Source organism: Crinia signifera, chromosome 2, assembly GCF_055691185.1.
Source record: "Crinia signifera chromosome 2, ASM5569118v1, whole genome shotgun sequence".
NCBI lineage: Eukaryota > Metazoa > Chordata > Amphibia > Anura > Myobatrachidae > Crinia > Crinia signifera.
In genome coordinates, this window is record NC_139218.1 from 55,918,095 (window position 1) to 55,939,209 (window position 21,115).

At 46.4% G+C, this 21,115-nt stretch overlaps 2 protein-coding genes and 1 pseudogene across 4 annotated transcripts in view; 1 reads left to right on the forward strand and 2 right to left on the reverse strand.

Moving 5' to 3' along the window:
• On the forward strand, positions 1–16,429 carry LOC146059700 (serine racemase-like). 3 transcript variants are annotated; one of them, XM_083172157.1, is made up of 8 exons: positions 1–129; positions 10,455–10,626; positions 11,652–11,766; positions 12,013–12,116; positions 13,585–13,704; positions 13,781–13,855; positions 14,570–14,779; positions 16,097–16,429. In XM_083172157.1, exons 2-8 carry the CDS (start codon positions 10,459–10,461, stop codon positions 16,277–16,279), a joined length of 975 nt encoding a protein of 324 aa, XP_083028283.1. In that variant the 5' UTR covers positions 1–129; positions 10,455–10,458; the 3' UTR covers positions 16,280–16,429. The 3 variants fall into 3 exon arrangements, with proteins under 3 accessions (XP_083028283.1, XP_083028282.1, XP_083028284.1); XM_083172156.1 differs by having other exon boundaries at positions 19–216; XM_083172158.1 differs by lacking the exon at positions 1–129 and adding an exon at positions 532–615.
• On the reverse strand, positions 5,456–5,591 carry LOC146060849 (U2 spliceosomal RNA; annotated as a pseudogene).
• The window catches only part of TSR1 (TSR1 ribosome maturation factor), a 17,521-nt gene continuing 12,787 nt past the window's right edge, over positions 16,382–21,115 (reverse strand). Inside the window, exons 12-15 of the mRNA XM_083172153.1 lie at positions 19,775–19,891; positions 18,162–18,302; positions 16,856–16,930; positions 16,382–16,675 (exon numbers count right to left, since the gene is read on the reverse strand). Coding sequence (XP_083028279.1) covers positions 16,497–16,675; positions 16,856–16,930; positions 18,162–18,302; positions 19,775–19,891 — 512 coding nt within the window. The 3' untranslated portion in view covers positions 16,382–16,496. The remainder of the gene's footprint in view (positions 16,676–16,855; positions 16,931–18,161; positions 18,303–19,774; positions 19,892–21,115) is intronic.

Here is a 21,115-nt window from a genome sequence, read left to right on the forward strand (position 1 = left end):
TGAGCAGAGCTTGCACGGCTTTGAGAGTGCCGTGACCCTGCTGCGCCCCAGTGGCACCAGCTCCCCCCCGCGATGGCTGGGGCTGCCTAGCCATAGCTACGCCTCTGAGCTACAGTATATAAGGGACAGGTTAGTTGGGAAGGTGCAGTAAGAGAAGTAGAACAAGGTGTGCCTGAGACAACACAGAAGGAGAGAGATCCCCTCACATCATTGCAAGTAATATCCTGTCACATTTCTGTTGTTGGCGCTTCATTGTGCAACACATTATATCTTATATATGAGTGGCTACTGTCAGGGGCGGATCTTCTACTATGGGTGAATTTATTTAAGGGAATGTTTTAACAAAATCAATTTGAGTTTTTTTAAGTGCGTACTATTAGAATAAGGTTATTTTAGGGATAGAATCATCACTCATCTCGCTTGTGCATTTTAACAGCAAGAATCAGATTTTCACCTCATGTTTTTATATACTGTATGGTCACCAATACAGATACTGAGAAGCTCTGTCAATACCGGTCACCCCAATGATGCTTGTGTTCATCCACGCTGCTGTTGTTGGGGAGAAACCGGTGGCTTTGCCTATGGAGTCCTTAAACTTGGAGGAATAAGAGCCAGGTAATCAGGGTCCCATTATGGAGAGGTAGAACATAGCCACAGTGAGAGGTTGACAATGTGCTGGTCCAGACTGGTGGGTCATTTTAGTGCCTAAACTAGTTTCTCCGTTGTTTTTGAATAACGATTTAATCTGAAGGAATAGGTCATTCTTCTCAGCCGTACAGCTGCCTATGCATTGTGTGAATGTTACAGTGGGTCTCCAGACGGGAGGTTGACCACAGCGCAGGCCATGCTGGGGATCATATCTTGAAGTGACAGTACTTTTTTTTTACCAACTTTCCTACCACAATCTATATTATTGAGGAAAATCCATTTGGGAAATTGGACTTTATATACTAAAGAACTTTCTGACTGCACTGTTAGATAAGAAGTCTGCTGACTGCTTTGATTACAAAGTATGGTTTTAAATACTGGAAAAATCATTTGAGGGTATTGCATATGGAGTTGCATATATTAGTGACTAACAATCCATTCGCAATTCACTGGCAGATTTACACAGGCCGTGCTAACTACTGTCAGTCAACTGCAAATTTTCAATCAGGTCTGAATCAGGCCTAATTCAGCTTACAGTAGATCGTATATATGCTAAACTGCTCGTAGCACCTTCATGTATGCAATCCTTAATGCAAATGCAGGAGGAGATGCATACAACCCCCTGCCTGCATTTGCGATTGCTAAAAACTGCATTGCAATCACAGTTCTATAGGAACATTGCAACCATCAGTTTCTGCACACTGGTAGAACGGGTCCTGCGTGTGTGCAGATTTCCAATCATAGGGAAGCGATCCAAGCTGAATTAGGCCCTGTATGTGTGGTCTGTGTAGGATATGATTTAGAATTTCATTATAAAGCCTTCAACATGTTGAGCAGGTTCATTATGTAGCTTAGCTAAAATCTAGATCAAGGCAATAATTACTGCTGTAGTAAGACTGACATGTACCAGCCGCAGGCCAGCCCTGCAATGGGTGCCGGACGGGGTCCCGACAGTCGGGATCCCAACAATCAAAACACTGACAGCCGGGTGCCCGAAGGCCACCGGCTATTCTCCCTCGTGGGGGTCCACGACCCCCATAGAGGGAGAATAGAATAGGTGGCGAACGTAGCAAGCCACCGTGCCCGCAGCGTGGTGAGCGCAGTGAGGACCGCAAGGGGCTTTGTTGCGCTCGCCATGCTGTCTGAGTCTGGCCAGTCGGGATCCCGACGTCGGGCTAATGACTGTCGGGATCCCGACTATCGGACTCCTATACCACACCTGCTTACAATTATGTGAATGAAATATGGTCATTTGCAGAAAGTGACAATTTTTGAGCATTTTACGCAAGCAGTGATTTTTTTTATTTAAAGGCAAAAACAAACTTTGCCCATCGACTTAAAAGCTGCATCTCCTGTGTATGGGTTATAGGGTTGATTGTATGAAGGCCGACATACATTAGGTCAGCCTAAAGGTTGACATGGCTTAGGTAGACCCATGAAATTGGTCAACATGGCTAAGGTCGGAAGGTCGACACAAGCATTAGGTCAGCAATGGGAACTTTTTCATATGTTTTTGTCTGGAATTTTGACGTAAGTCAACATGGACACCGTATCAATGTACCACATCCGCTCGCCATGCTTCGGGCACGTGGCCTCGCTGCACTCGGCACACTAATATATTCTCCCTTCGTGCCTTAGTGGATGGTAGGGTATGAAATACCGCCTGTCGGCACATGTCGGCTCAAATAAAGTGAAAAACTCATGTCAACCTTTTGACTTTCCCATTGTCGACCTATTTCATGTATTGACCTAAGCCCTGTTGATCATTAGCGGTCGACCTAACGTATGTCGACATTCATAGTGTCGACCTAGCGACAGTATCCCAATCTCCCAATTCAAAATAATGACTAGGGGGAATGTCATGATCCGGTGTCTAGAAAACACATTTTTACCTTCGAAGTGTCTCCTTAGGTTTGCTCTGAAGTGTTATAGAAGGGCCCGGTGTCTGGCCGGCGCGCCCGCGGCCATCTAACAGCAATGTTCATGTCACACTGGTGCTATGTTGCATTCTGCTACCTCTGACAGTACTCCGCAGTACCCATCTCCATTGCTATAGTCACAGGCCGCAGCCATGCTTCCAGTAAGCTGAGTTTGCCTCCACAAACATGGACACTAATATCTTGAGTGCAGTCACATGATGCTCAGTAGCCAACCCGGGAAACTCTTTGCTGACATCATTTCTATCCAGCAAGTCAGCAACAATTTATCCCTATAATGATGCTGGGGAAAACCAAGTAATCATCAGTGCAATGGTATCTACAGCCAAGTAGCATCTTAGGATCTGCTCCTGTGATATCCAGTCTCCAAACCAGTGCTTTGTCATGTTATACTGTGTCGGCCCAAACTCTTGTGTTATCTTCAGCTTCCAAGCTACTTCTATTGGGCTCTTCAACATCGATTCACAATCGACCCAGCATCAGTTCACCATCAATAGTCCATTGATTCCAGCCAACCTGCGAAACTCTCTAGCTTCCAAGCTACTTCAAGAGGGTTCTCAAATATCACCATTGCGCCAATGTCGGGTCACCATCCATTCACAATTGATATTCCATCGGTTCCAGATGATTGCCTGTGTTTCCTTGAAGCTTTTCCAGCAGTCTATATAAAGTCTCCCAAGCTTATTTAGGTTAAAACACAGACAACTCAAGTTCAAACTTCAGGCGTGACAGGGAATAGCTGCACTCTACAAATCATGAATGTAGTAATATACCATTACACAGTGTAAGATACAAGTAGAGGGTTTCTTATTTCCATGAAACCATTTAATGCTATTGTATTCCAGGGATTTGCAGACAAATAGGATGGAGGAGAAAATAAATGTAGAGGAACTTTGTTATATCTCTGTTTAATGCTCCGGCAGTCAGGATTCTGGTGTTCATTATACCGATGCTTGCATCCTAACTACCATCAAGAGACCAATACCAGAATCCAGACATCAATTAGGATACCGGCACCGGAATCCCGACTACTGGGATGCTAAATGTACATCGCAGAGTGCTAGCCTCAGGCCAGTGAAGGAGGGGTGGTTAGATTTATGGGGGGACTCACGGTTAGGCTGCGGGGGGGGGGGGGGGATAGGCTAAGGCTACAGGGAGGAAGGGTTACATACTTAGAAGAGTGGGGGGCTTAGGGTTAGGCGGCTTGGTACTGGGGGTTAGGTTTAGGCACTATAAGTAAGGGTTAGTGTCAGCCTGTGGGGGTGAGGCGGGTGATGGTTTTCTGCTCCTGCTGGTGTTGGTATTTTGACCAGCGGCATCCAGAACGTCATCCATGTATATCCCCTTATGACAAATGATATACTCTAAACTGTCACCCTCAGCATAGGCATAAGATGACACTCAGGTTATATAAGCAGATTCCACTGTTAGCATGGGACAATATTTAATCAAAACTATAGTAAAGCTGTGGCTGCAGCCTCATGTGGCATACTGCTCCCACGATGTGTGCACATCACAGCTGCAAATGCTGCAAGGCAGTAGCAGGGCACATCTGCAGTGGCATCACTGATGAGTGACCCCGCTGATGAGTTTGAAGAAACTCAGGGAGCCCGAGGTGTGCTCCCACCACCAGAGCTGTGCCTAAACACGTGCATAGGGGGTCTTGCGATCAATGGAGCCTCTCCCAAAGGAGAAGGGCCCTGTTTTCCCCTAACCCCTCTCAGCCATAAGGCGGAAGAGGGGAAAAAAGGGATCGGTGGGTCCTCTTTGCCGAAGCTTAAAGAGACCCGCGGAAGGGTCAGGACGATGGGTCCTCCGCACCCGAAGGTTTGGAGAGACCCGCATTAGGCTTCCCTCCGCCTTGCGGCTCGGGGTCGCCCTCGAGGGGATCGAAGCTCTCCCCAAAAGGATGAGAGCTTCGGTACATTGGGGAATGGTAGGCCTAGCGATCTGGGTTCGAGCTTCTGTAATGCCGGAGGGGGAACTGGCAGCCGTGGAATTAGCGGGTCCCATGTTATCCTATGGGGAAAACCGTTTCAGCTTTGCCTGGTGGTATCTCCGGTTCCCGGGCGGCTAGCGACACAGGTCTTGGCTCATTGGAAAGCCCTGGCCCTCAGCTACAAAATGGGCCTACTCGGAGAGTCCAAACCAGATGTAGCTCCATCAGGCCCATTGTTAATCCGGCCCTGTCAACCACACAACCCAAAAAAAGTGACACACTACAGAAAACAGAAAATGTGAAAAGTGACGAACGTGAAGAAGGAAAATAAATAAATAATAAAGAGAACCCCAGCCAGAAGGTGTGAAAAATTCTCCTACCCCATCCAAAAGGACGAGGTAAGGACGTGCAGCCTAACCTAGAGGGGAAGTGCGCAGTGCAAGTGCTTACTTGTGCAAGATGATCACCCGTGCAGGTTCGGCACCCCCGAGTTTCCCCGGGGGGGGGCACAGTGCAGCCTCGAGCTCCAGGCAGCCGACCGATCAGCGTCCGACCAAGTGTTTCTCTGCTCCCATCGTAGAGCACTTTCCAGCCCCTGGCATGGGAATGGGTACTCCACTGGGCTTTTCGAATGACTCCCTTAGGGGTTGAGGCCCCCCTTCTTTTCGTGGTCTCCCCATCAGAGGCTACTTATCTCTGGAACAGGAGCCATCTACTCAGTCCCAGCCTTTCTCCGATTCTTGGGAATGGATACTAGACTGAGCCTTTCGCTGTCTCATCCTTCGGGGGCTACGAACCCCGTCAAGAGAGCCAAACTACTAGGCCCAGTGTTCCCCCCACCCCCCCAACCAGTAGGTTTACGGAAACAACACCTCCTACCACATGGCAGAGGTGAAGGTACTCAGCCAGACTTTTCACCACTCCCAGGCATGAGGGGTCCCAAACCCTCCGCCCATCAGGGCAGCTACTCAGTCCAGCCTTTCTCTATTCTCTGCCAGAGGCCAGTCCATACCCACTGATAAGAACAGATACTACACTTGATCTTAGCCAAAAGGCCGAGAAGCGATGGGTGACCCAAAAGTACCGGCTCCTGCTCAGTGACAGGAGTCAGGTGCTGTACAATAACATTATGTGCAGCTTCCGGCTCCTGTCACAGTGAAGGAGACAGCTCTGCAGACATACAGGCTCCAGGGGCAGCCAGCATTGACCGGACCCCCGGAGTTACAGAAAGGGGAGGTCAGTACATTAGCCATGCACCTCCCACATGAAGCTACACCCTGGCCAGTGAAGCCACAATATCTTTTTAGGGTTCGTCACAGCAGATGTGAAAGGGGGTAAGCAGGGCTTTTTTTCAGTAGGCTCCAGCAGGAACTGAGGCCCTTATTCTAGTTCACTCTTTCTGACAAAATCTTTCTTAAGGTGCATACACACTCTACGATTTTTTGACCAATATCGTTCATTTTGGCACTAATGAACGATAATGCTCAAAAAATTGTGGAGTGTGTACGGGCAGGCCGACGAGCGGCGAACGACGGTGCGCGTTCCCGTCGATCGGTCGTCACCCGCCGCCGTCGCCCGTGCAGGGCAGGTCAATTTTACCTGCTCTGCCGTCGTTCGCCGCTCGCCTGGAGGAAAGCCTGCTGGAAGGATGCGCCGGGAGGAGACTGCCGCCGGAAGCCGCGCCCCCTGCCCTCCGACCTCCTCCATCACACTCTGCAGTGAAGACGGAGGCGCCGCTGGACAGAGACACGCTGCTGGGAGAAGACGCCACTGGTAAGTATGTCAAAGTATGAAGGGTCCCCACTGTCCACCAATGTATTAAGTGCTTTTTCACACTGCCACCAATGTATTTATTTAAATAATTTATACCCCACTGACCACCAATGAATGTAAATGAAACTAATTACCCCACTGACCACCAATGAATGTAAATGAAACTAATTACCCCACTGACAACCAATGAATGTAAATGAAACAAATTACCCCACTGACCACCAATGAATGTAAATTAAACTAATTACCCCACTGACCACCAATGGTTAATAAACTATCAGCCCGGCACCCACCAGCAAAGGGTGTCGGGGACGGCCCCAGGCTTCAACCCTGCCTGGGGTGGCCATGGGGGGGGGGACACCTTTATTGGGGGTGTCCCCACTCTCCCAGGGACCCAGGCAGGGCTGACCAGTCAGGGTGTTAATGTGACGGCCGGGGCAGCTTATATAAAAAGTCTCCCCTGGCTGTGGCATTACACCACTGGCTGTTGGAGCCTAGTGCTGGTTCCAAAAATACGGGGGACCCCTACTCTTTTTGTCCCCCGTAATTTTGGAACCAGGACCGGTCCAAGAGCCTGGTGCTGGTTGCTGAAATACAGGGGACCCCCTATTCATTTTGTCCCCTGTATTTCTAGAACCAGCACTGGCTCAAAGAGCCTGGGGCTGCATATACGGGTGTGGGTCAGTTGGTCACCAGACTGTCATTAGGTCGACATGCATTTAGGTTGACATGTGTCTAGGTCAACATGCTGAAAGGTGGACATAAGTGTAGTTTGACATTGGTAAGGTTGACAGGGTCATAAGGTCTACATGGATTAGGTCAACAGGGTCATTAGTAGTGTTCCCGCTAGGCTGTTTTAGCGGGGCGCTGCGCCCTGCCCGATTTTTACAGGGCAAAATGCGCCCTGCCCTGCTAGCAGCGCCCCGCTAAAACCTGGCTGTGTGCACAGGGAAGCGCAGCGCCGCCTTACACAGCGATTCCCAGCGCTTCTTTTCGTGACGTCCGTGCCCGGGAACGCCCAAAATTGTGACATCGGCGGGCCCGGTCTGCCCCCCTTGCGCTGCGACGCCCTGCCCGCCCTCATTTCTAGAGGGAACACTACATTAGGTCGACATGGGTAAGGTCGACATTGAAAAGTCAACAAGTTTTTTTCAAGTTTTTATTTTTTAATTTTTTAAATGTTACCTTTATGTCAACATAAACGTATGGCTCACTGCGCTCGCCATGCTTCGGGCTTGCTACTCTCAGCACACCATGCCCTAGTGGATGGTAGGGCATAATATACCGCCTGTCGGCACATGTTGGCTCAAAACTGTTTAAAAAAACCATGTCGACCTAATGACCCTGTCGACCTAAAGTCTTGTCGACCTTACAGCATGTTGGCCTAAGGTCGAGTCGACCTAATGCTTGTTGACCTACTTGGTGGTGACCCAATGACCGTATTCTGGTTATACTTGGGAGGGGGGACCACCACGGTGTTTAAAAAAAATCAGGGGATCCCCCTACTCAGTTTGCCCAATGTTTTTTTTTTTTAAACAGGACAGGTTCTCTGAGGCCGGGGCTGGTTACAGCCATGCCGATGACTTTATACTGTTTTTTTTTTTTCATTTTTTTTTTTTTTTTAACTGCAGCCTGCTGGCTTGTATTAGTATTTAGTGACCATGTATATGGCCACTAAATGCGAATACAGCCATCTACATGTATGTTTGCCCCTACACTGTCCAGTTATACCCCTTTCCCACTGCAGCCTTTACACGGTAATTTGCCGTTTTTTTAGGCTTTGTAAACGGGTACAGCTGCAGTAGGAATGCTCCAGGTTGCTGTACCCGTTTAAAAATACTGTGTTTTTTTAAACGGGTAAAAAGCAGTGTTTTACCCATTTAAAAGCCATTTTTTGCAGTGGGAAAGGGGTAGACCTTTTACCCATTAAAAAAAAAACGGTATGGGGTCCCCCCCCCACTGCCGTAACCAGCACCAGGCTGAAGGAGCCGGGGCTGGTATTAAAAGAATCAGGAAGCCCGACAAATAGGGGTTCCCTGATTTTTTACAACCAACCCCAGGCTCCAGGTCCGGAGCTGGCTCCCAAATCACGGGGGACAAAATGACTAGGGGTCCCCCGTATTTTAAGAACCAGCCCCAGGCCAAACCATCCAGCAGGGTAATGCCACAGCCGGGGGACACTTATTATATAAGTTCCCGCGGCCAAAGCATTCATCCCTACTGACCAGTCAGCCTGGCCAGGGGCCCTGGGGAAGTGGGGACCCCCCAATAAAGGGGTCCCCCCCTCCAGGACTTACCTGACCAGGCTGAAGCCTGGTGCTGTCCCCGATGCCCCTGTGCGGTGGGCATCGGGCTGATGGAATGGTGTAAAAAAAATAGAATGAAAACTATTGTCTTTTACTGTGGAACTATGAGTCCCAGCAAGCCTCCCCCGCAAGCTGGGACTTGGAGAACCACAAGTCCCAGCCTGCGGGGCATTAAAGGGCCCGCTGGAACTTGTAGTTCCACAGTAAAAGAAATAGTACAATAAACACACTGACATGTGAAAAATAAAAGTTTAATACATCCACATACTGATACTTACCTATCTTGAGCCCGTAGGTAGCCCTGGTCTGTGTCGGCGTCTGTATCCATGTATCGGGGGCGAAATATTGTTCAGCACTATATTGCTCAGTGTCTCCTTTTCATCAGTGACCAGTGGTGGTCGCTGATGAAAGGGAACCCCTGCGACCAGCGATCATAATGGGGTAAATGGTGCGTACACATGGAGCAATATGATCGCTGGCAATATATTGCTAGCAATCATATTGCTCAGTGTCCCGTTTTCTTTTTTCTTTTCGTTTTCGTTTCCCCTCTAGAAGCTGTGCCCACCCCCCCTGTAAGCCGGCCCAGTATTTAAATTAGCCTGCTTGTTTATCTTTCATAAAAATCTTTCATCTTTCAAGAAAATCTGTCATCTGTCGAAAAAATCTTTCGTGAACATGTACCAGCTGTTTTGTAAACAACTCTGGGAAGTTCAAGGGAAATCTGTCACCAATATCTTTCATGCACAGTTTCTACGAGTGTGTATGCACCTTTAGTCTTAGATGGACAAAACCATGTGCACTGCAGGTGTGGCAGATGTAACTTGTGCAGAGATAATTAGATTTGGGTGGGGTTTTACTTCAAAGTGAGATCTATATTGCAGTGTAAAAATAAAGCAGCCAGTATTTACCCTGCACAGAAACAAAATAACTCACCCAAATCTAATATTCTCTGCACATTTTAAATCTGTCCCCCTGCAGTGCACATGGTTTTGTCCATCTAAGAAAGATTTTGTCAGAAAGAGTGAACTAGAATAAGGGCCTCAGTTCCTGCTGGAGCCTGCTAAAAAATAGCCCTGGGGGTAAGTGACTCCACAGTACATCTGTAATAAAGGAGAAATGTTGCAAACATAATTATATGTTGCATGGTTGTGTTTTATTTTCACACAATGCAGAAATTCCTAAACTGACTTTTTTTTTAACCTATAAAATCCTAAAACATGGATTGAAAAAAAAACTAATTTTTATATTTTCTAGATCCTAAAAATCCAGGGCTTAACAATGAGGCTAATGGGGATACGGTCGGTTGGTCACCCTAAAGATGGTTGACAGTCATTAGGTCGAGACCACTAGGTCGACATACTGCAAGGTCGACATGGGTCTAGGCCGACAGGTGTTAAGGTCGACACAAGCATTAGGCCGACATGTCTAGGTCGACAGTCAAAAGGTCGAGATGGAGTTTTTCACTGTTTTATAGGCCAACAGGCGGTATTTCATGCCCTACCATCCACTAGGGCGTGGTGGGAGAATAAAATAGTCTGCAGTGAGGGGCCGAGCCCGAAGCATGGCGAGCACAGCGGTGCACTTAATCCAGTGTCCATGTCGACATTCGGGTTTAAAAAAAAACCGTAATAAAAAAACATGTCGACCTTTTGACTGTCAACCTAGACCATGTTGACCTAATGTTTGTGTCGACCTTAACACCTGTCGATCTTGTCCCATGTTGACCTTGCAGTATGTCGACCTAGTGGTGTCGACCCAATGATCCCATTCCGCTAATGATATTGTGACCATCACATCTCTGTTTAGTACAGATGACTATGTAGTGACGGTCGTACTTCCCTTGTATTTCAGGACTATGAGTTCGCTCTACTGTATCTCCGTAGAAGATGTGCAGGAAGCTTATAACAATATCCATGACCAGGTTCATACAACTCCAGTAATGACATGTTCCAGTCTGGACGCCCTAACTACACGCAAGTTATTCTTTAAATGTGAACTACTACAGAAGACCGGGTCCTTCAAGGTAACGTAAAATGCAGGTCTTAAAAAAATAAGCTATTCTCTGTCTGACATCTAGTGTGTACTAAATCAATTAGCACCTTTATAAAAAGGCATGAAAGACACTTGAAGGGCCAAATGTAATAGGGTGAGAGTTTCAGAAAGTGAGAGATTTTGGGAGAGTTTTCCCTTTTTTTTTAAAGCAGCAATCAATTACACTGCAAATCCAGGTTGATCTTGCCATGTCATTGATTGCTGCTTTAAAAAACATGGGAAAACTCTCCCAAAATCTCCCACTTTCTGAAACTCTCACCTTATTACATTTGGCCCTTGATGTCTCCCAACCATACAAAGAGGGTGTCTGATTTCCTGATGGAAGCAGTGCGGTCCAGATATACAGTTAGAGCCCTAACTACATCCAAGGAGCGTTCAGCCGGAGAGAGACCATCCGAATTGAACGCAGAGACCACTATCTCCTGGTTGAAAATAAAGGTGCTCCAGCTTCCTGCTGGCACCAACAAAAAACTGATGAGCTAGGCATGGAGGCGGGGTTATATGGGAGAGGAGCCGTGCATCCTGGGAAACCTGAGAGCTTCGCTGATTGGTGCCACGGTCCTCTGAACCACCTACAACCCCAATGTCCCCCCTGTGGGACCATGGAACCCAAAGAAGAAAGGGGTCGTTATGCTCTGACGTTGAACCCAAGATTTGCACCTTCCACATCTTTCGATGGTAGGCGATCATCGAAAAATGTGGGAGGGTACCAGTGGCATGCGAATGCATGTTTATGTTATCCATTCGCAGCCAGTGCAAACATACGTGCCTTGAGAATGGTGGGCTGGGGTACCAACATTTACAAGGCGGAATATGGTTCACTCGCAAGGATGCAAATTCACATCTGAGCAAATGAACCAGAATAACCATTAATAAGTGCACCATTTGCACGGTATGATACATAGCAGCACATTGTCTGATAATTCTTTGTAAAGTGATAAATATGTTGCAGCACTGCACAATGGAAGGATAGTCGCTTTAACATTGATATTTCAGTTTCGGGGGGCACTGAATGCAGTGAAGAGTTTGCCCGCAGACCGATGTACGGCAGTGGTGACTCACAGCAGTGGCAACCATGGCCAGGCCTTGGCACTAGCAGCACAGATGATGGGTAATTCATCAAACACTGGTGATACTGGGAGTGGTGGCGATTGATGCTCACTATGGGGCAGATTTATGAAGCTCAGTGAAGTGATAAAGTGCCTGGATTTTATCACTGGCCAATCAGCTCCTACCTGCGAAGGTACAGGCTTGGTTTGAAAAATGACAGGTAGGAGCTGATTGGCCGGTGATAAAAACCAGACCCTTTATCACTTCACCGAGCTGAATAAATCTACCCCTATGTTCTGTGTTTCAGGCATATCCGCACATGTAGTGGTTCCACGGACAGCTGCATCATGCAAGAAAGCTGCCATTCGTGGATATGGGGCTCAGATCCAGGAATGTGACCCTACAGATGAGGTATTAAAGTACAGGTGAATTTAACATACTTTTTGTACTAGATCTCATCGCAAAACCGAGATGCGATATTGTATACAATAATTGTAACGTGTATGGCACCTTTACGAAATATTAAAATTTCATTTTTATTGTTACTCATCAATAGCGATCAACTGATTATGGTGAGAAGGAAACTGTCTGTATCACGTACTTACCTACTTTAAAATGTCTCACTTCCGCAAACTTTGGGGGTGGGATATCCGTACTCAAATCCATTTGGCCCCACCTCCAACACGTGGGGAAATGGCACAATTTGCTGGGTGAGAAATGGATGCATTTGAATTGTCATTTAACCCCACCCCCTTCGTATGGCACCAGAATTCCCGTTAATCTCCACATCCTATCCACTTCACTAAGAAGTGGGTGGGATATGGAAGAGCAGGCCACTTTCTCAGGGGTGGGTGGCATTTGGAATATGAGTCTCCTGCAATTTACGGAAGAGTAGGTAAATATCCCGTATAATGGCATACACAGATGCAGCAAGCTGAATCCAACATCTGACCATGTCTTGAACAGGATCCGGTCAATTTGTCGGCAGTAATTAGTAGGGTGGCCAATCCCGGGATCGGCGGGATCCCGCAATTTGGCCCCCAAAACGCCGGGGTTTTCAATCCCGGGATTAAACTGCGCATGCGCAGTCTAATGCCGGGCAGCATTTGAGCACTCAGACGCTGCCCGGCTTCTCCCATTCAAGGTCACGCTGCACAGGGCACAGCCGCACATCCGCCCGCCCAGCGCTCCCGGCCACCCGCCCACCAAGCGCTCTCGGCCACCCTCCCAGCCATCAAGTCCCCCTCAACCAGCGCTCCCTGCCACCAAGTCACCCCGCCATATGAGCCTTCCTACCCGCCCACTCAGCAACCCAGCTCCTGGCTGCACCAGGGACCAGGCTCCCGGCCGCCCGCTCAGCAACCTGGCTCCGCAAATGTAAGTAAATATGCGGGCGGCCAGGGTGTTTTTTATTATTAGGGAAGCCAATCCCGAGATCGGCATCCCTAATAATTAGGTCAACAGTTAAGCTTAACAAATGAAACATGTTGATAGGCTTAAGGTCGAATTTGACAGCAGGTTGACATGAAAATGGTCGACACAGGAAAAGATTGTCGAGTTTTTTATGATTTAAAAAAAAAAAAAGACTTGTTCTTACTTTACCATCCAAGCGGGCATAGAGGGAGATAAGTGTACTGAGCGCAGCGAGGCACCGCGTCTGAAGAACGGCGAGCACAGCAAGCTATGCAAGGAGACATGGTACACGTATACAGTGTCCATGTCAGCAGATTTCAACATAGAAAACGAAAAAAGGTGAGAGACTAATGCCGACCATTTTCACACATCGACCAACAGTAATACCAACTCGTCTTGACCAACAATAGTATGGCACACAGTTATACTCATTCATGATGACATTTAGCATTTACTGTTTCCAAAGTCCAGAGCAGAAGTGGCAGCTAAGATAGTGCAGGAGACTGGCGGTGTTTTGGTCCATTCTAGTCAAGATGCGGCCGTCATTGCTGGACAAGGGACCATTGGACTTGAAGTTCTAAATCAGGTATTACTTCACATCGAATAATCTATATTCATGATTACAATGGGTGCACTGTAACATTCATTGTATTGTCTGGCAGGTGCCAGGAGTACAGGCCTTGGTCATTCCAGTGGGAGGCGGTGGCATGTTGGCAGGAATAGCTGTGGCAGTGAAGGTAAGTAAGTAAATGTTCTGTAATTGCAGTGTCAGATTACCTCCATGACAGTAATGTGTGACTGAACTAGGAATAGGTGGATTTTTGCAGCATTCTCTTTTTAGGAAAAACAAAGATCAGCAAACCAGGAATATGTTACCATGTGTTAGATTGTCTCTGTAATGCGATGGAACTTTGATTAATGACACCAGCTTAGGAAATTCCACCTCAGGTAAATGCTCTCACTGCCAGATTAGCCAAGGCCACAGTTTTCCCTATGGAAGTAAATGGGAATGCTTTACTGGTTGTGGCTTCTCTGCAATCATGTAACGCCACCTTGGCGGTTTCAGTAAGAAGATATTTTTTGGCTATAACACTTGTGAGATTTTGTCAGATTTGACCCAATTCAGATGGATTGGGCCAATTTATCTGACAATCGCGGTCCCGAGCATTTCGGATAGGGGATACTCAACCTGTAGTACAAATATCCCATTTAGTTATACAATATGCATTGAATCAACCAATAAACAATTAGCTTTTATCTATTATACAGATATTGAACGCAAGCTTGTAATTGGTTGCTTCTCTATCTACAGATCAGAGCAGGCAGATTTAGTCAAGTATTAATACTTTGACTATTTGAATCATCTAATTGTTAAAAGGTGCTTGACAGATACTGATGTCCAAAAGAGAGTTTGCTTGCTTGTTAATAACTCAAGGTCTTTTGTCCCACAGGCAATTAGACCAGATGTGAAAATCTATGCAGCGGAGCCTCTGAACGCAGATGACTGCTATCGCTCAAAGATGAGCGGAACCCTGACCGCTAATCCCCGACCTCCAACCACTATAGCCGATGGTGTAAAGACAAACATTGGGCATCATACTTGGCCAATTATAAGAGACCTGGTGGATGATGTGTTTGTAGTGACTGAAGAAGAAATAAAGGTAATAGCTGTAATACTGTGCTGTGGGCAACCAACCTGATGGATTTAAAATGTAAAATTATAAAAAAAAAGTTATATTATTTTTACAATATGAAAAGTAGGTGGAAAGAGAACTGGCAAAAGCTAGGAAAAAGCATCTTATTACCGCTTTCAGACCGCACTCCGAACACGGCATATTGCCGTGTTCGCGGGGCCTAAACACGGGTCACGGTGCGGTCTGAAAAGGGCACCACGGGTCGAGCAACACGGCTATTCAACCCTGGTAATGACCAGGGTTGAACACGGCTATGACCCGTGTCAACTGCGGTGTGAACGGGTGCCTGGGTCGAGCGACCTGTGTCCCGTTCACAGTATGGAGGAGGCAGCACTGTCAGCTCCAAGTACTGCCTCCTCCCGAGCCCCCGATGACGCGCCGCAGCCCAGCACCGCCCCATGTGACGTCACCGACTCGGCAATATGCCGTGTCGGTGTGCGGAACTTTCAGACCGCATTGCCGTGTTGCTCTGGGGATGGGACCCGTGTCCTAATCCCGTGTGCGACACGGCATTTGCGGTCTGAAAGTAGTATAAGTAGATTTTCCAATGGGAAAATAACTAACGTCGCTTCACGGTTTGAAACTTTGTACTTAGAAAGGGGGAATTCAAGCATTGAGATCTATGTAACAATGCGTAAAGGGAACCACACATTAAGTCGGGCGACTTCCTGATCAGCAAGATACAATAAGTCCATTATTAATAGTCAATTTACAACACGGACTTTGGATTTTGTCAATTTTTTTTACAATCATTGGCACATCACAGAATTGTGCAGATTAATTGTTGATGTATGGGCCCTTTAAAACATACAGCATTTAAGTAGATCCCTCATTGTTGAATTTGTGCAATGACTAAAGACCAATGAGAGGACTAATAAGCATATTTCACATGTGAAAACACCATTATTGTTTACAATCTGTATGTGTTAATAATAACTATTAATTTGAGCTACATACAACATAGCCCTTTAAAAATGACTATTTACCAGCCCTTGAAAATGATGGAACATAAAAAGGAATCCCAACCTTTGGCCACTCATACAACGCCCCTTCTGACACACTCATATTTTACTTGAAGGCTCATGGGTCATTTACCATTTAACCTTGCCAAATCAAGCCTAGCCCAAGTGTTACATCTCTATCCTTGTAGTGTAAGTCTATGGTTGGCAGTAAAGGTTAAACTAGAGAGTAGCCTGTAAATGTTCTGTAAATCAGTGACCGATACGAGCACCGTCTTACAGAAGATAAATGGTATCTCATACTCCTTACTGTTCCCTCCCGCAGCATGCTACACGACTGGTGTGGGAGCGGATGAAGCTTGTGATTGAGCCCACAGCTGGCCTGGGCTTAGCCGCCGTTCTCTCCAGACGTTTCCAGGAGGAAGCGGGAGACATACAGAACATATGCGTGGTGCTGTGCGGAGGCAATGTGGATCTGGGCAGCATAGACTGGCTTAAGGAACCTTGATCCCAAATACTGCAGGATCAAACAACGGGGAGATCGTCTGTCACGATGAATGATGACAATACAATTTGTTTCCTTCATTTTGTTATTTTACTGTAATTCACACATATTAAAATGTCTGAAAACAAAATAAATACAAAATTCCAGATGTCAGTCACTTTGTAGAATATGGTCAGAGATGCAGAGAGAATGTGGACATATAAAGACTGGAGAGGACGAGTTATTCCATCTCCACCTCAGCAAGATCAATCTCCCGCTCATTCTTCACCCAGGTGACTGGTGCAGGCACATGTGGGTCATAGGTCCATTTAGGATAAACACGCTTATAAAGGTTCATTAGTACAGTGTCTTGTGACTTCAGCTGTCCATCAAAATGGCACTTCATGTGTCCGTGTGTTCCTGGATGGAGAGAGAAGACAAAGGTTGCACTGGGCTATAAGCATGTTACTACTTTATATTTAGAGTGCGAACTATAGTGGGAGGATCAGCTGCAGACATTGGGGAAAACCTGCAGATCACAGCCACTTCTATACAGCTACCCACATATGCTATACATAACACCAAAGCAAGAGAACTTACCTAGGGGTTCCTTGATGTGTCCCCTACGGCCCCACTTTGTACGCAACTCCACTGGTTTAAACCACGACACATCTTCTGCAAAGACAATATATATTGTGTTACAACGGTCTCAGCCAACCTGTGGCTGTATAAATACAATTCCTAGTCACAACATGCCCATACATACATTATAGGTAGCATATTTCATGCTCAAAAAGTCTTCCAATTAACATTACAAAAAAATACTAAATCCCTGTTGTACAGTAATAACTGCACATCTCCTTAATTCCCGCTCTTCCACCAGTAGCGAGATCAGGTTGGGTACCACTCTCAGTAAAAGCAGCTTTTAAAAAGTTCATAAAAAGAATCAGACATGTCCAAACGACTGCCCTCCAGCTGTTGTGAAACTACAAGTCCCATCATGCTTTGCCACAATTTTGCCATTAGGGAATGCGAAGACTATGGCAAGGCATGCTGGGATGTGTAGTTTCACAACAGCTGGAGGGCCACAGTTTGGACATGCCTGCCTTCAGGGCCGGTGTAAGGCTTCTCAGCACCCTCTGCAAAACTTGAACCTGCTGCCAACCCCTCCACCCTCATACTGCCACCAATACCCAATTTCCAACCCCGTAAGCATACCTGCCCAACATTCCGGAATGTCAGGGAGGCTAAAAATGGTGAGGTCCTCCCATCCCCCTGAGGAGGTGAGCTGCTTTCCCTGGAGGCCCCCCGCACCCTCCCCTTTGCCACCCACAATAGAGTACAAGGAGGAGGGGGCAGCAAAGTAGGAAAGTATGGAGGTGAGGTCTTACAAGTTTCACAGCCGCCACCTGCATTAAGTATAACAAGGATCCTCATAGACATTTACATTTTTTGATAGGCAGACTTGGTGATGCGCGCTGCGTGCCCCCCCCCCCCCCCCCCCCCCCAGATCCAGGCACCCTAGGCAGCTGCCTAATGGTAGAGCCGGCGCTGCCTGCCTTACATACATTGTGCATCTTGCCAGGTACTTACTTATTTAAACTGCTGGCCAGAAAATGGGGTGTTTAATGGTTGGAAGTTTTGCCTTTGGCAGAGATCTGATTGTTTTCTGCCATATCAAACAACCTAGTTTTGCCTTGTACATGATTGCCCACTTTAAAAATATGCTTGGAAAAACTCATGCACTTCCAGTTTCTCACACCAGAATATATTTACCCCTAGGTCTTCATTACATTACCTATTTATTTTACATCCTGCTCAATATGAACTTAAAATGTTGGACTGGTAGCAGAATGTGCAGTAATAGAGAACATGACTTTACTATAATAATAAGTCCTCAGCTCACCTCTGTTGTAGAACATGTAGCGGACCACAGCGGTTTTCTTCAATATCTTAAACGGGTGACCACTCAGCACAATCCTCTTGATTATGATCCGGTCTGGGTCCACATTGAGCAGCGAGCCAGTGGCAACCAGATCATGTATCCCTACAGAAAGGAAAGATACGATTAGTTCCATATGGCTTCTGTAACAGCATGCAAACAGCAATGTTATGCCGTAACCCACAGCAAGCAGACAAGCATTATGCTGTGGAGGACTAGAAGTCTACGGGGGAAGTACCACCAGAGACTGCATGCTATGGATTACAGCATGTTCTTCACATACTGTACTAGGGGAGGGGAGGGTGAAGAGGCAAAAGAAAAAGCAGGATGGCCACAATGAGCCAGACCTAAAAACAAAACAAGAGCCAATGGCTACAAAGAACACCAAAACCAGTGTCAGAGACAAGGGGCGATTCCAAAGGTGCCCATACACGTTACAATTATTGTATACAATATCGCATCTCGGTTTTGCGATGAGATCTAGTACAAAATGTTATGTGCTACACTTTTTGTACTAGACCTGATCTCATCGCAAAATGCGATATTGTATACAATAATTGTAACGTGTATGGGCACCATAAGGCCTGCTATCGGGAGCCCAAGTAAGGCTGTCTATAGACTGTGGGGGAAAGTTACTAAGATGGGAGTTCTATTTCACATGGGATGTTGCTATGGCAACCAATGAGAATCTACTGATATTTTTTAGCACCATCTAAGAAATAGATATTATCTGATTGGTTGCAGATAGCATCATCCCATCTGAACTAGAACGCCTAGTTTAGTAAATTTCCCCCTAAGGATCGGAAAATCTCTCAGAAGAGATTTAATTTGTACCCAATAAGGATGGATCATCAAAAAACAAAAAAAAAAAAAAAAGATCCACTTGAATTTGGTGGCAACATTTAAACTCTGTCTGAAGAAGTCTTTACTCACCGACAAAAAAACCCCCCCAAAAAACAAAATAAAAAATCCCTATCTAGTGTACGGTATACAGGTACAAATGTGACTAAAAAAAAAACAAACTTTCTGGATGACCCAGAGGTTCATCAAAAGGGATGATTAATACATTATCTTAATGAGTAAGCGAAACCAAGGACTCCCAGAAATTGGGATCAAAGTAGAAGTCCAGGATCAGTTGAGTTCACACGATGTCTGCTTAATGCGAATGGTCACATAACATGCAGACAACCATTGTTGAGGTCTGTAAATAAAGTAATCAAAAACCTTTGATGGGCCAAAAGCACCAGTGTAAAAGGACTGACAAGTCCAAATTTGAACTAGAAGTATGTTCAAAGAATGGTAGAAGTACGTGTGTAAGATAACTGGTGGATTATCACGGTGTGCTGTTATACTCAAAAGTCGGAAATATCGGGATACATCTATTCAAGTCGAATATGGATTGTCTAATTGTCATATCCCCAATCAGGAGAGGATAGGAATTTTACAGTGTCTGATTAATTTCAAAAAGTATATGCTTATTATTTCAAATGCAGTTCCGTTAGGAGATCTGGAAGACATGCAACAAATGTAGCATCTGGCAGATCTGAAGACAGGAACGGCTATAAACTATTACTTACCATCGCTGCGCTGCTTGAACATCAGTACTGATGCAGATGGGAAGGTGATGGGGGCATACACAGTGACAACCACAGATGTATTGGGGTGCAGGAAACGCTCGGATTTGTGTTTACCCGCTGGGGGAAGGAAATCAGAGAGAAGTCACAATACACTAGTAACACCAGTGTGTTGCACATACAGTTACATAACTTCAAGATGACAATGAATTTGAAACAAAAATAATTGCACAATGGACCCAATTCAGGTTGGCTCACAAAAGCAAACTCTCTCTTACGGGCAAAACCATGTGCACTGCAGGTGGGGCAGATGTAACTTGCACAGAGTTAGATTTGGGTGAGTTATTTTGTTTCTGTGCAGGGTAAATACTGGGTGCTTTTACTGGGTGCTTTATTTATACACTCAGGGTCGTTTCTAGACAATTTAGCTCCCAAGGTGAAGAACTAAAAATGCGGCCATACACCCCCCCCCCCCCCCCAAATACATAATGTTATAGTGAAGAAATTGTGTGTGTCGAAAAAGGGGCGTGGCTTAATAAAAAATGGTTTGGCTTAATATAAGGGCGTGGTCTAGCAGGAAAACAATTACCTGCATAACCAAACATTGGTTACCGCTGGAAAGTTTATTGTCCTCCCACACTTAACTTGGCCGGCTGAAGGCCACACAATGACATAAAAACATAAAGGCCCACACAGTTACCTACAGTAGTACGCCTCTCAAATCAATCCCAAACAATGACAAGCTAAGTAAATCATTATACACTGTTTATCTGTAATTCCAAAAACACATTATGCCGCACACCGTGATGCTAATGAATATACTGCACATCGTGATGCCCATTACACCACACACTGTAATGACAATTACACAATACTCCCCACACCGTAATGCCCATTACGCCGCACAACATGATGCCCATTACACATATGCCCCACAGTGCCAGGCACATATATGCCCCCCACAGTGCCATAAACACATATGTCCCAAATGTGTTCAAATATCCCAGCAGCAGCACAACTCACCATTGTTGTTGCTGCTGCTGGTGGGGAGAGTCCATGTCATCCTGACTGGCTCTCCTTGTCGTCCTTGGCCGCAGCTTCCCTTCAGAGGGGAGGGAACCGCATCCAGTGTCTCTCCTTCCCCTCACTGTGTGTGTCTCCCTGTGACTGAGCGGGCCGTCAGCCAATCATACCTCGCAGGCTGGCTCCTGATTGGCTGCCAGCCTGCAAGCTCTGATTGGCTGACGGCCCGCCCAGTCACAGGGACATGCGAATCGCTCTTGAAGTTCTCACTGAACTTGAAGGGATTAGGGAAGCGGCGGCGGGGTAAGCTGGGGGGCGCCC